General features: G+C 35.8%; 1 protein-coding gene across 6 annotated transcripts in view; it reads left to right on the forward strand.

The window, feature by feature from the left end:
• TTPA (alpha tocopherol transfer protein) overlaps positions 1-3,424 on the forward strand; it is a 28,192-nt gene extending 24,768 nt beyond the window's left edge. For 4 of the 6 annotated variants that reach the window (XM_058443789.1, XM_032758433.2, XM_058443791.1 and 1 more), the window contains one exon: positions 899-3,424. In XM_058443789.1, coding sequence (XP_058299772.1) covers positions 899-1,072 — 174 coding nt within the window. In that variant the 3' untranslated portion in view covers positions 1,073-3,424. Of the gene's footprint in view, positions 1-151; positions 341-898 lie in introns of those variants that run through there. The other 2 variants (XM_058443792.1, XM_058443790.1) reach the window with 2 other exon arrangements.
• The last annotated feature ends 11,649 nt before the right edge of the window (positions 3,425-15,073 follow it).

Genomic DNA, 15,073 nt, shown 5'->3' on the forward strand with positions numbered 1-15,073 from the left:
GCTTTCTCTTAACTTCAGGGCATTCTATGATCAATTTTTATAGTTTAAAATACTTGAAAAGTTAAGGTTCTCAACCATCATAGTTGTCTTTTAATACTTTTTAAAAATTTTTGACTTTTTTATTCTATTTATTTATTTATTTATTTTTTAGACAGGGTCTCACCTTGTGCAGTGGCACGATCTTGGCTCACTGCAACCTCCACCTCCTGGGCTCAAGCAATCCTCCTGCCTCAGCCCACCAAGTATCTGGGACTACAGTCCTGCACCACCACGCCCAGCTAATTTTTGTATTTTTTTTTTTGTACCAGCCATGTTGCTCAGGCTGGTGTTGAACTCCTGAGCTCAGGCAATCCACCTGCTTTGGCCTCTCAAAGTGTTGGGATTACAGGCACTGCACCTGGCTGTCTCTTAACTTTATACCAACCAACAGTATCCATCGACTGTACCATATAAATTGTTTCTCATAGACTTAATTGTGGCTCAGATACATGCTTCTACTTAATATGAATTAGTACCAGCTAGTACATTTTTTTCATGTATAGAATAGTCCCAAGGTATTAGTTTGGTAAGAATCACTTGCACATAAGGGAATAGAATTTATAAAATAACTTTATTTAATCTTTAAAAATTTACTCATGAAAGAGGAAAATTACTTTTTGTAAATTTTATGCAGTTATAAGAATGCAAATCCAAGAAACAGTAAGGTTATTAGATCCACAGTAACACAACCTAAACATAAGTAAAATTATTAGATTCATAACCAGAGGAATAAAGGATGTGGTATCTATTTATACACTCCTATTTTATAAGTGATTAGAATACCTTGTTTTATGAGGTTGATTTTCCACTAGAAATGCATCTAATGAGGATTCCTTCTAAAATGTTTTGGCTATTTCAGATTCATATGCATGGGAACAACTACAAACAAAGCTTGCTTCAGCATTTCCCAGACATTCTTCCTCTGGAATATGGTGGTGAAGAATTCTCCATGGAGGAAATTTGTCAGGAATGGACAAATTTTATAATGAAGTCTGAAGATTATCTCAGCAGCATTTCTGAGAGCATTCAATGAGAAGTTATTTCATGTGAATGGCTTCCTAACTAAAAATACATGAGTGATATCCAACCTGGTTAAATGAGTGAAAGAAAAGGAGCAAATCTTTCAAACTAATGCTTGCCTGAACTTTAAAATGTAGAAATCTTCTGACATGAGCAACACAGGTGTTTGGAAAGATTTTTTACTTTTTCAATGCTTTTTTCTCTACTTTTGAAGTAATTAAATGTCAGTACATTTTAAGAGCATAAAAATCGGCGATTTTGTACTTGAAGAGAACATGAAAGTTATTGCTGAAGTAGCTGCTCGTGTGCATCTTTGTATGTTTCTAGAAAGTTATATTTTAAACAAGTTCTCTGATTAAATTGGTTTAGAAAAAAATTTAGAAATATTCCACTTAAAAATATTAGCACAAGTCAGCTGATGATAAAAAAATTAACACTTACTTTAAGTGGATGTCAGATTAAATTATAATTCATTATAATTAAAATCTGAATAGAGTTTTATAGTTATTCCTGTGGGCCAGCAAGACATTTCATCTCAGGGAAATTTTATTTTAGTATATTAACATGATAGAGATTTTTTTTTTTTTTTTCCAGACAGAGTCTTGCTCTGTCGCCCAGGCTGGAGTACAGTGGTGCCATTTCAGCTCACTGCAACCTCTGCTAGGATTACATGTGCACACCGCCACTCCTGGCTAAGTTTTGTATTTTATATAGAGATGGGGTTTCGCCATGTTGGCCAAGCTGGTCTCAAACTCCTGAACTCAAGTAATTTGCCTGCTTCGGCCTCCCAAAGTACTGGGATTACAGTCATGAGCCATCGCGCCTGGCCACGATAGAAACTTTCAGCTGAGGAGTCTATATGCCATACTACTCTGTGGCATCTTTAGGTCTCTATGAAATCATGTTGATGTAATTGATTAACAAAAATAATTTAGAAAATATGTCAGGCACAGTTGATGGCTTCTCAATATCTGTTTTGCATTTTTAAACAAATCAAGAATGTAATTTTAACTTTTGCTTATGGTTATTCTTATGACTACACAGAAAGGGATGGAATCATACTTACTTGTCTTATACATGGACTGTTTTTAGTTAACAATAACATAACTACACAAAGGAAAGGAAATGTTTACATTTTTAAAAATTACTGTCAATTACATCTGGTATTTTTCAGATTATGCATAAAATAATATTAGTTTGACTATTGTATCAGAATATTTTAATCAAATCCTGCAATTAATATTAACTTAAAAAAACATCTGGTAAAGCCTGGGCATGGCAGCTGACACCTGTTATCCCAGCACTTTGGGAGGCCGAGGCAGGATGGATGATTGCTTGAGCGCAGGAGTTCTAGACCAGCCTAGGCAACACAGGGAGACCCTGTCTCTATTTCAAAAATAGATAAATAGGCCCCGGTGTGTGATGTTCCCCTTCCTGTGTCCATGTGTTCTCAAAAAAAATTAAAAAATAAAAATAAAAATCAATAAATAAATAACTGGTAAAGATGTACTGTTTGTACTGCAGTTCATAATATTTCATTTATTAAGAAAGATATCATCTCAGCTTTCATATTCAACATAGCTCTCAATTTATGACATAATTTTTATACTTAGTATTTTATAATTTCTTAATTTTGTTATGAACTTGAAAATGTAGAATATGGGGTCCAAAATCTGTTGAACATTTGTTCAGCTAGTTAGGTTTCAACATTAATCATATACATTAATAGTATCTTTATGTAAGGATATGTGAAGGGTGTTTTTCTTTATAAGAAAATTAGTTTAATCAGGTGAGCTGATACTTATGATTATACGTATATCTATGATAAAATTGAAAGTAATCGTGGATGTTCTTTAGAGAACGTATTCTGATTTTGACTTAGCATTGGGAAGCTAACAACATTATAATTTTTATTAAAAAACTAGACCCTGCCTGTTTTCTAAAAAACACTTTAAAGTATTTTAAAATAAAAGCATACTATATAAAATTGTATAATTAAAAATAATAAAAGAACAAAATCACTTAAAAAGAATAAACAGTGTCAATAACAAAAAACCTCTGGCTTATCCAACTTTTATTTCTAGAAGATTTATATCACCAGTTCCACTTCATTTATTTTTGGTTATTTCAAACACTTTCTTATGACTCTGTCAGGGAGTGATTAGTTTAGTACCCAAATAAAGGATAACATTTTAAAATGTCCTTTAAATTAGATTTTTTGGTGATAGGTTCAATAGTAAATAGAATTAAGATAAGTCAGTTAATCTAGGCATATTTTATGATGGAACTTTGAAATGTTTATAAATGAAGCAATTCACTGAAGAACATTAAAAAAATTGAAATGAATGGTCAAACTAATAAAGTGTGAAAGCAAATAATTGTCTAATTGTCTATATTACTTTAGTAATTGTACCAGAAGTGCCTTTTAAAAGGTTAACTGTATTATGTGCTCATTGTGTTACTCAACTGCACAGTAATTTATTTGTTTTAATATTGTTTGAAAGAAAATAAACATTTTTCACATAAACCATAGTGTACAAGTTATTTTTTAATTTTAAAATATAAATATGAGGCATTCTTTTTCAAAAACTGCCTTTCCTTACAGAAAAAAAATCTTAGCACATCTATTTGTCCATTACTCCAGTGTCAGTTTTTTCTTCATAAGTTTAATGACAGGCTGGTATTCCAGCTGCTTAGTTCAACACCATATTTCTCTAATGTCTTTTGCTGTACATAAAGGGGACCACAAACTAATTACTAAGCCATGGACAGTCAAGAAGTTAAAAGTTTTAAGCAAAAAATGCCATAGTTTGCCACTTAATCAGATAATTTTATGTTCTTTAATAGACTTCATTTTTTAGAGCAGTTTTTGGTTCTCAGCAAAATTGAGCACGAAGTACAAGATAGAGCCATTTAATTTTGAAACAATATGCTATTAGCCTAGATCATGATTTCATTTGTCAAACTAGATTTTTCTTACAGAAATAGTACTGAAGTCCTATTACAAATATCTTTAACTTGGCCAATCACCTAAATTAAGACTGTAGATCATAAGACAGGTTAGATATATAACCAAGAACTCCAGCCAATTAGTCAGATGGTATTGTCTGAAACACTCTTTACTGGCCTTATGTATTGAATTTTGCCATACCTAGATGCTGTGGAGGAACTAGAAATGAGAGCAATAAAATTAGGATTGGCAGCAGTACAACCCTACGACTTTTCTGGTTAGCAAGGACATACACCATCCTCCTCCCACACGCATACCTAGCACTCAACTGACCTCTTCTCTTTCTGAGGCAATCATATTAATCTGTTAAATATCTACTTTTGATAACACTGTAGACTGAATTAAGTACTATGGTGACTAGGAAAATTATTCATATGCTACCTAGAGAGGGAAAAATATATTCCAAATAGCTAGCTAAAGTGCAGTATATTGTAAGGGCCATTAAAGTGATTCCAATAAAGTGTTTTGAGAGTTTAACAGAAGGAAAGATAATTTCCACGTGGGGTATTGAGGATGTGTTCTTAAAGGAGGTATTATTTGAAGCAAAGCCTTTAAGGTAGCAATGAAAACTGAGGAGAAGAAGGATACTTAAAGAAAATAAATTGTGTGAGCAAAGACTTAGAGATCAGAAAGAGTAAGGCATGTCTGAGAAATAGTAAATAGCCCTATATTTTTATGGCATGAGTTGTAATGTCTTCTTTTTCATTTCTGAGTTTATTTGGGTTTTCTCTTTTGTTCTTAGTCTAGCTAATGTTTTGTCAATTTTGTTTATCTTTTCAAAAAACCAACTTCTTGTTTTATTGATCTTTTGTATTTTTTTGTTCTCTATTTCATTTATTTCTGCTCCGATTTTTATTATTTCTTTCTTTCTACTAATTTTTTAAGTTTTATTTGTTGTTGCTTTTCTAGTTCCTTGAGGTGCATCATTGGGTTATTTATTTGAGATTTAAAGGGACAGCTAGACCCCAACATAATAATAGCTGGGGACTTCAACACTTTACTCATAGCATCAGACTGATCATCTAGACAAAAAATCAACAAAGAAACATCGGATTTAAGCTGCACTTTAGAGCAAATGGTCTTAATAGACATATAGAGAACATGTCATTCAACAGCTGCAGAATGTATATTCTCATCAGCATATAGAACATTTTCCAGGATAGACCATATGTTAGGCCACAAAACAAGTCTGAACAATTTTTTTAAAGTCATACTAAATCTCTTTTCAGCCCACAATGTAACAAAACTAGAAATCAGTAACAAAAAAACCTTTGGAAACTGTACAAAATACATGGAAATTAAACAACATCCTCCTGAATGACCTATGGGTTAATGAAGAAATTAAGAAGGACATTTGAAAATTTCTTGAAACCAATAGAAATAGAAACACAACATACCAAAATCTGTGAGATACAGCAAAAGTAGTACCAAGAGGGAAATTTATAAGCAGAAATGCTTACATCAAAAAAGCCCTCTGTTTTTGGGGGAAAGAGATGAGTACAGGAGAGTGGTTCATTTGCCTAGAAAGATCCATGTGAATCAAATCATAAGAGGCCTTGAACACCACCTGAAGGGCACTAAGGTGTATGAATTCCTTATGTGCCAGGGACCATATTAGATTTACATACATGGCATCATTTCAGATTTGCAAAAAAAAAAAAAAAAAAGGTTAAGTGGCATTAGACCCGTTTGTACATCCTTTGCTCAGAATCACAGAGCTTTGTAAGGCAGAATCAGACTGAACTCGGCTGGCCTGGCCGTAAAGTCCACATACTCCACAGCACCACCATGCTCCTGTTAGACCAGATTCTGCAGGCCATGGAGATCAGTGGCCATCAGATTCCATCAGTCTTACCCGGAAATGTCTGACACTGATCCATCTCTGAGGCTTATCATCTTTCATCCAATCTTCTGCAATGGCTTCCTCTTGGACTACAGGTTTTTCATTGTTCCTCCATTTACCTACCCTTTCCATGCTGCCTGACTTATCTTTCTGTAAGATTTCATTTCCTGATCTTCAAGGGAGCAGCACTGTAAGCTGGGTAAACTGCTAATTGGCACCCACGGTCCTTCACACCCAGGCCCAACCTGTTTTTTCATTCTCACAATGTAGGACTCCTGACTCCACCTATTCTCCAGGCACACCAACCTTTTCACCACTGTGATAATATCATCCCTTCCATATAAGACACATCAGAATTGGCAGAAAGGAGTGGAGGAATGAGGTGAAAGGGAGGTGAGGTATATTTTGGACTGTGAACCTTTGTTCTTTGTTTTCTCTGCTGGATGCCCTTGTTCTGTCTGCTCATATAGAGATATAAGTCCTGCCCCCTTGTCCCCTCTGTGAAACATTCTCTAATCATCCCCAGTAAGAATTCTTTGCTCCCGCTTGTGTGTTCTCTTGTTTGAACTTACAGGCAGTTACCTGCCTCTCTCCCTTCTAGAAAGTATTCTTAAATGCAAACACTGTCTTTTCCATCCTTGTATAACCAGTATCTAACTAGTGCCTAGCACAGGGTCAATACTCACAGGGCAGACTTGACATAGGCATATTTCTTGTTGCAAGGGTGGGTGACAGCCATCAGCAGGGGCAGCCACAGGTCATATGTAGTGCAATGAAGCCTTGCACTATGCTAAATAGAATATCATTTACTGAGAAGTTTGGCTGACCTCAGCAGCTTCCTCATAAGCTCTTAGACTTGACCTTATCCCTCTACTTTTTCCTTCTCATTCTAAATGTTAGCTGTCTTACAATAAGTTCTTACCCACTAGTCTTTATTTCCATCTCTAACTTCACTCCAATGTCTCTATTTTAAGTGTCTTAACAAATTAGGTTTCATTTTTAATTGATTTTGAATTTCAATTATTTTAATCTCAATATATATTCATACATATTATAGGCTGGTCCCTAAGGGGTTGTTCAGGAGACATTAACCCTTGTTAAATGAAAATCTGTTGCAATTTGGCTTTTATGTATGGCTCTCTCTCCAGTCAACAAGAAAACATGTGCTGCTGCTGTATTGAGCTCTTTCGGTGGGTTTCCCACAGCAGAGCTTTGCTGTGCACTATATACCTCTCTTTCTCAGAGCATCATGCACTCGAGAAGATGTGGGGGTCTGAGATGGGAATGGTCAGGCATAGCCCCCCATTGTACCTGGTTATCCTTCCCTACTGCTCAGTCTCATTCACTCATGACTCAGGCCAGCCTCATTTGAGGAACTTCAGTCCATGAGTCACCTCTGAAACTGTCTTAGCCCCAATATTACCTGAATTCAGAAGGTAGATGACCCCTTCTCAGTTCAATGGTGATTGCCAACACTCAATATTTACTCCAAACCATTGCCCACAAGGGACATAACATCATTAAACCCAACATAAAATTAACAGCCCTCAAGTGCCTAGGACATGATATCTCCCTTGAAGGACACGCTTTATCTTCTAAAAGAATTAACATTGTCATCAATTTCCCTTTCCCTGAGGCCAAAAGACAACTCTGACTATTTCTAGAATACATTGGCTATTGCCGAAACTGGATCCCTAACTTTTCTGCTATTGCTCCTCCCTAACACCCCTTAATTGGGCTTCTGAGTCTGCATTTCAGAGCCTCAAGTCCTCTCTATCCTCTTCCTTCACTGCTAGATGCCCCAATTACTCATTAACTTTTCCCTTTTTATACATGAAAGGGATGAATACACTTTAGGTGTCCTCAACCAAATCACAGCTCTCTTCCTCACCACCAAAACTACTGCAAGACTACAAAGAATACAACCTTAGGTTCACATTTCATAATTAAAAAAATACAAGCCTTCAAATAGAAATTCACCCCAAAGAGGAAACATTAAATTGGAGGTCTATCAAGAGCCCTTAGAAGCAGATGATGACATGAGGTAGACTGCTTTCCCAAAAACAACTGCATGATGCCATCAGGTGGCTGACTTCTACCCAAGACACCAGAACAAGATTCCCTATGAGTCCTATTTTTAATTCCCTCTGTATTCTCCCTTTGTGTCCTTCTTATTGTCCTCATTATCAATTCAACAGGAAGACCTAACTATCCTAAATATATATGAACCCAACACAGGAGCACCCAGATTCATAAAAGAAGTTCTTAGAGACCTTCAAAAAGACTTAAACTCACAGGCTGGGCATGGTGGCTCACGCCTGTAATCCCAGCACTTTGGGAGGCTGAGGCGGGTGGATCACATGGTCAGGAGATCGAGACCATCCTGGCTAACACTGTGACACCTCATCTCTACTAAAAATACAAAAAATTAGCCAGGCATGGTTGCAGGTGCCTGTAGTCCCAGCTACTCAGGAGGCTGAGGCAGGAGAATGGCCTGAATCAGGGAGGCGGAGCTTGCAGTGAGCAGAGACCGCGCCACTGCACTCCACCCTGGGTGACAGAGTGAGACTCCATCTCAAAAAAAAAAAAAAACTTAGACTCCTACACAACAATAATGAGAGACTTTAACACCCCATTGATGATATTAGACAGATCATTGAGACAGAAAATTAACAAAGATATTCAGGGCCTGAACTTAGCACTGGATCAGATGAACCTGATAGACACCTATAGAAATCTTCACCCAGAAACAACAGAATATACATTCTCATTGCCACATGACATATACTCTAAAATTGATCAGATAATCAGAAATAAAACACACCTCAGCAAATGCAAAAAACTAAAATCATAATCTCTTGGACTACAGTGCAATAAAATTAGAAATCAAGACTAATAGCAGGGTGTGGTGGCTCACACATGTAATCCCAGCACTTTGAGAGGTAGAGGTGGGTGGATCACCTGAGGTCAGGAGTTCAAGACCAGCCTGGCCAACATAGCGAAACCCCGTCTCTACAAAAAACACAAAAATTAACTGGGCATGGTGGCATGTGCCTGTAGTGCCAGCTACTTGGGAGGCTGAGGCATGAGGATTGCTTGAACCCAGGAGGTGGAGTTGCAGTGAGCTGAGATCTTGCCACTGCACTCCAGCCTGGGTGACAGGGTGAGACTCTGTCTCGAAAAAAAAAAAATAGAAAAAAAAATAATAAAGAGAAATCAAGACTAAGAAATTTGTTCAAATGTACAATTCCACAGAAATTGAATAACCTGCTCCTGAATGGCTTTTGGGTAAATAATGATATTAAGGCAGAAATAAAGAAAATGAGAACAAAGATACAACATACTGGAATCTCTGGGGCACAGGTAAGGCAGTTTTAAGAGTGAAATTTATAGCACTAAACACTCACATCAAAAAGTTAGAAAGAGCTCAAGTTAACAACCTAACATCACAACAATTAGGTTGGTGCAAATGTAATTGTGGTTTTGGACCATGAATTTTAAATCATTATAACTAGGCACAAACATATCTTTATTATTATGTAATGCCCTTCTTTGTCTTTTTTGATTGTTTTTGGCTTAAAGTCTGCTTTGTCTGAAATTAGAATATGAACTCCTATTTTTTTTTTTGTTTTGTTTTCCATTTGCTTGGTAGATTTTTCTTCACTCATTTACTTTGAACCTATGGCTGTCATTGCATGTGAAATAGGTCTCTTGTAGACAGCATATAGTGGGGTCTTGTTTCTTTATCCAAGTTGCCACTCTGTGCCTTTTAAGTGGGGCATTTAGCCCATTTATATTCAAGGTTAATATTGATATGTGCACATTTGATCCTGTCATTGTATTGTTAGCTGGTTGTTACGTATACTTGAATGTGTAATTGCTTTATAATGTCAATGGTTTATGTATTTAAGTGTGTTTTTGTGGTGGCTGGTACTGGTCTTTTGTTTCTATGTTTAGTACTCCCTTAAGGACCTTTCACAAAGTAGGTCTAGTGGTAACAAATTCCCTTAGCATTGGCTTGTCTCTTAAGATCTTATTTCTCCTTCACTTATCAAGTTTAGTTTGGCTGGCTATAAAATTATTAGTTAGAATTTCTTTTCTTTAAGAATGCTGAATATAGGCCCCCATCTCTTCTGGCTGTAGGGTTTCTGCTGAAAGGTCTGCTGTTAGCCTGATGATATTCCCTTTATAGGTGACCTACCCATTCTTTCCAGCTGCCTTCAACATTTTTTCTTTCATATTGACCTTGGAGAATTTGATGACTATGTGTCTTGGGGATGGTCATCTTGTGTAGTATCTTTCAGGGGTTCTCTGCATTTCTTGTATTTGAATGTTCTTTCTAGTGAGGTTGGAGACATTTTTGTGGTCAGTATTCTCAAATATGTTTTCCAAGTTGCTTGCTCCTTTTCTCTCTTTCAGGGATGCCAATTAAGTTGTAGTTTTGTTCTCTTTATATAATTCCATATTTCTCAGTGGCCTTGTTTATTCTTTTTTATTCTTTTTTCTTTATTTTTGTCTGACTGAGTTGATTCAATGAAACAGTCTTTGAGCTATGAGAGTCTTTCCTCACCTTGGTCTATTCTGCTGTTAATACTTGCAATTTTATTATTATATTATTGTAGTGAGTTTTTCAGCTTCATCAGATTGGTTTGGTTCTTTCTTAAAATGGTTATTTTGTCTTTCATGTCTTGTATTATTTTATTTCAACTTTCTCCTGAATCTCAATGATCTTCATTCCTATCCAGATTGTGAATTCTATGTCTCTCATTTTAGCCATTTCAGCCTGGTTAAGAAACGTTGCTAAGGAGTTAGTACTATCACTCGGATGTAAGAAGACACTCTGACTTTTTGAGTTGCCAGAGTTCTTGCACTGGTTATTTCTCAGGCCAGGAACACAGTGGCTTGATGGTCCTTTAAACTTTAAAGTTGCTGTTCTTTGGATGGGGTTTTTTGCTTTTATATTCTTTGATACCCTGAGGGTTTGACTGTGGTATAAGTTGGGTTTAGTTGACTGGTTTTCTTTCTGGAGGATTTCAGGGGACCAAAGCTCAGCTAAATACTCTTGAGCTGCTTGCTGAAATCCTGGAGGTCTAGTACCAGGCCCATGGCTTTGTTCTCTGGCCTCTCGAGGTTAAGCACCTACTGCATCTTAGGGGCTAAAGTGCTCCCAGTCTGCTGGTAACAATACTCTGATGAGGAGTGCCAACCAAAGCACTTCATCAGGGTGGTGGCAGTAGAGTCACTTGCACATGCATGTTAGGAACAGCTATTCAGTGGTGTCCAGACAAAATTATTAAAACCAACTGTAGCTGTGGCAAATTATTAAGGAATACAAATTACCAAAAAATGTAAATTTTGACATCAAAATAATGAAATGTGGGTGGGAGGGAGTGAAAGTGTAGAGTTTTTATATGCAATTAAAGGCAAGTTTTATCAGATTAAAGTAAACTGTTCAAAGGATAAGCTATATTATGTAAGCCTCATGGTAGTCACAAAGCAAAAAATTATAGTAGTTACACACAATATAAAAAGAAAAGATAAAAAGTATACAACCATACAAAGCCACCAAACCACAAAGGAAGATAGTAAGAGAGAAAGAAGGAAGCAAAAGACCCATAATACAATTAGAAAAGAAATTACAAAATGGCAGTGGTAAGTTCTTACCTATCCATAATGACTTTCAATGAAAATTGATTATACTGTCCAATAAAATATACAGAGTGGCTGAAAGGATTTTTTAAAAAAGCAAGATCTAATCATAAGCTGCACACAAGAGACTCACTTTAGTAATAAGAACACATACAGACTGAAAGTGAAGGGATGGAAAAGATATTCCATGCAAACAGAAACAAAAAGAGCAGAGGTAGCTACACTTATATCAGACAAAACAGATTTAAGTTAAATACTATAAAAAGAGAAAAAGAAGGCCATTACGTAATAACAAAGAAGTTAAATCACCACAAAGACATGACTATTGTAAATATACACCCACCTAAAATCAGAGCACCTAAATACATAAAGCAATTACTAAATGATCTAAATGAAAAAATAGAATTTAATAATATTACAGTAGGGCTCTCCATATTCCACTTTCAGTAATGGACAGATCATCTAGAGAGAAAATCCACAAAGAAACTATGGACTTGAATTACACTTTAGAGTAAATAGACCAAACAGAAATATACAGAACACTGTATCCAATAGCAACAAAATACACATCCTTCTTAAGTGCACATAGAACATTCTCCAGGATAGCCCATATGTTAATGCACAAAACAAATCTTAACAAATTTAAGAGAATTGAAATCATATCAAGTATCTTTTGAGATCACAATGGAATGAAACCAGAAATCAATAACAGGAGATATCTTGGAAAATACACAAATGTGTGGAAATGAAACAACATGCTCCTAAACAACCAATAGGTTAAAGAAGAAAGCAAATAGAAAATAAAAAATTACCATGAGACAAACGAAAATGGTAAGACAATATATCAAAACTTATGGGAGACAGCAAAAGCAATCCTAAGAGGGAAATTCATAGCAATGAACACCTATATAAAAAAGAAAGTTTACAAATAATCTAATGTTACCACTCAAGAAACTAGAAAAATAAGTATAAACTAAGCCCAATGATAGCAGAAGAGAGGAAATAACAAAAATCAGCACAGAAATAAATGAAATAGAGACTAGAAAAACAATAGAAAATATCAACAAAACTAAGTTGGTTTTTTGAAAAGATAAAGTTGACAAACCCATAGCTAGACTGACTAGGAAAACAAGAGACTACTCAAATAAACAGGATCAGAAAAGAAAGAGGAGACATTACAATATACATTGCCTATATCTACTATAATAGACATATATACACACACAAATCCATATGTGATATACCACATTAATCAAGGATAAAAATCATATAATGATTTCAATACATGCAGAAGAAACATTTGAAAAAACCCAACATCCTTTTATAATAAAACTCTTAACAAGGCCAGGCACGGTGGCTCACACCTGTAGTCCCAGTACTTTGGGAGGCCAAGACTGGCAGATTGTGAGGTCAGGAGATCGAGACCATCCTGGCTAACACGGTGAAACCCTGTCTACTAAAAATACACAAAAATTAGCTGGGCATAGTGGCAAGCGTCTGTAGTCCCAGCTACTCTGGAGGCTGAGGCAGGAGAATGGCGTGAACCTGGGAGGCGGAGCTTGCAGTGAGCCTAGATCATGCCACTGCACTCCAGCCTGGGCGACTGAGCGAGACTCCATCTCAAAAGAAAAACAAACAAAACACCCCCCCCCCCAAAAAAAAACTCTTAAATTGGGTATAGGTATAGAGGGAATGTACCTCAACACAATAAAGGCTACATATGACAAACCTTAGCTAACATCATTCTCAACAGTAAAACACTGAAAGCTTTTCCTTTAAGATCAGTGACAAGACAAGCATGCCTACTCTCACCACTTCTTTTCAATATAGTACTGTAAGTCCCAGCTAGAGCAATTAGGCAAGAGGAAAAATTTGAAGCCTAATAGGAAATGAAGAAGTGAAAATATTCCTATTTTCTATGACACGATCTTATATATAAATCCACCAAAAAACTATTAGAACTGATAAATGAACAGTAAAGTTATAGAATACAAAATTGACATATAAAAGTAGCATTTTTATATAGTAATAACAAATTAAAATGAAATTAACAAAACAATCCCCTTTAAAATAGTAACAAAAATTAAATACTTAGGTGTACATTTAATGAGCAGGTAAAAGGCCTGTACACTGAAAACTATAAAACACATGAAAATACAAGTAAATAAGAAAATACAAGTAAATGGAAAGATATCTCATGTTCATGGACTGGAAGAATTAAAATTGTGAACATGTCTATATGACTGACCTACAGCAATCTACAGATACACTGTAATCTCTACAAAAATTCCAGTGTCACTTTTTTCACATAAATGAAAAAAAATCCTTAAATTTGTATGAAACCACAAAAGACCCCACATACCTAAAATAATCTTGAGAAAAAAATCAAAGTTGAAGGCATCACTCTGATTTCAAGACATGTTATAATTATAGTAATTTAATCAAACTAGCATGGCACTGGCATGAAATTACGGGCATTGACCAATGCACCAGGATAGAAGGCCCAAAAATAAACCAACACATACACTGTCAATTGATTTTTGACAAAGGTGCCAAGAACACACAATGGGGAAAGGGCATCTTCTTCAATAAACAGTGTTGGGAAAAACTGGAAATTAGACCCTTATCTCTCACCATGTACAAAAATCAACTAAAGTGAATTAAGCAGTTAAATATGAGACCTGAAACTGTAAAATGACTAGAAGAAAACACACAGGAAAAACTTCATGACATTGGTCATTTACATTTAATATTTTACTATTACAAAAAGATGCTCCAAAGAGCATACTTACACATATGTTTTTGTTCACATGAGCACGCATTAATCTAGGTACACACATTCAAAAAGTACTGGGTTACGGAATACGTAGATCTTCACCTTTATCAGATATTGCTTAATTTTTCTCAAAAATAGTTATAATAATTACAATTCCACCAGAAATGCAGAGAACTCTCATTTTGCTACATCCTTGACTTATTATCAAAGGCTTACATTTTTGTCAATTTACGGAAACCTGCTTCCAAAGACGGAGGAAGCTGGGAGACCAAAGAGGCTGACCAATCGAATTTCTCAGTAAGAAACACTTAGTAGAGACAAACAGAAGCAACCCCTGCACTTGCCCTCCAGAAAGTATGCTTTATTTAGCAAGCTTCTAGGGTAAAGACAAGTGCAACCAGTTAGCTCTTAGACTATTGTGATCACTGGGGACGTTAGATAAGCATCTTTATGAGGGGTTATATATATTATGAGCATTGTTTAAAGACCTTTGCTGCAGAACACCTCGGTATGCTGTGGGTCAAACATCAGTCCCCAAGATAGTTTTGCTTCAAGATGGTGTCACTCTTGCCAGGAAACAGGCTGTTTTTCTACACAGTCTAATGGATGTGACACATTATCTTAATTTGCATTTTTCTGATGACTACAGAAAGTTTGGCTTGCTTTTCACATTCTTTTTCCATTTTTCTATTGTGTCATTGTTCTTAGTATTTCTTCGCATATTTTAGAAATACTT

The sequence above is a fragment of the Hylobates moloch genome, unplaced genomic scaffold (genome assembly GCF_009828535.3).
Source record: "Hylobates moloch isolate HMO894 unplaced genomic scaffold, HMol_V3 SCAFFOLD_9, whole genome shotgun sequence".
NCBI lineage: Eukaryota > Metazoa > Chordata > Mammalia > Primates > Hylobatidae > Hylobates > Hylobates moloch.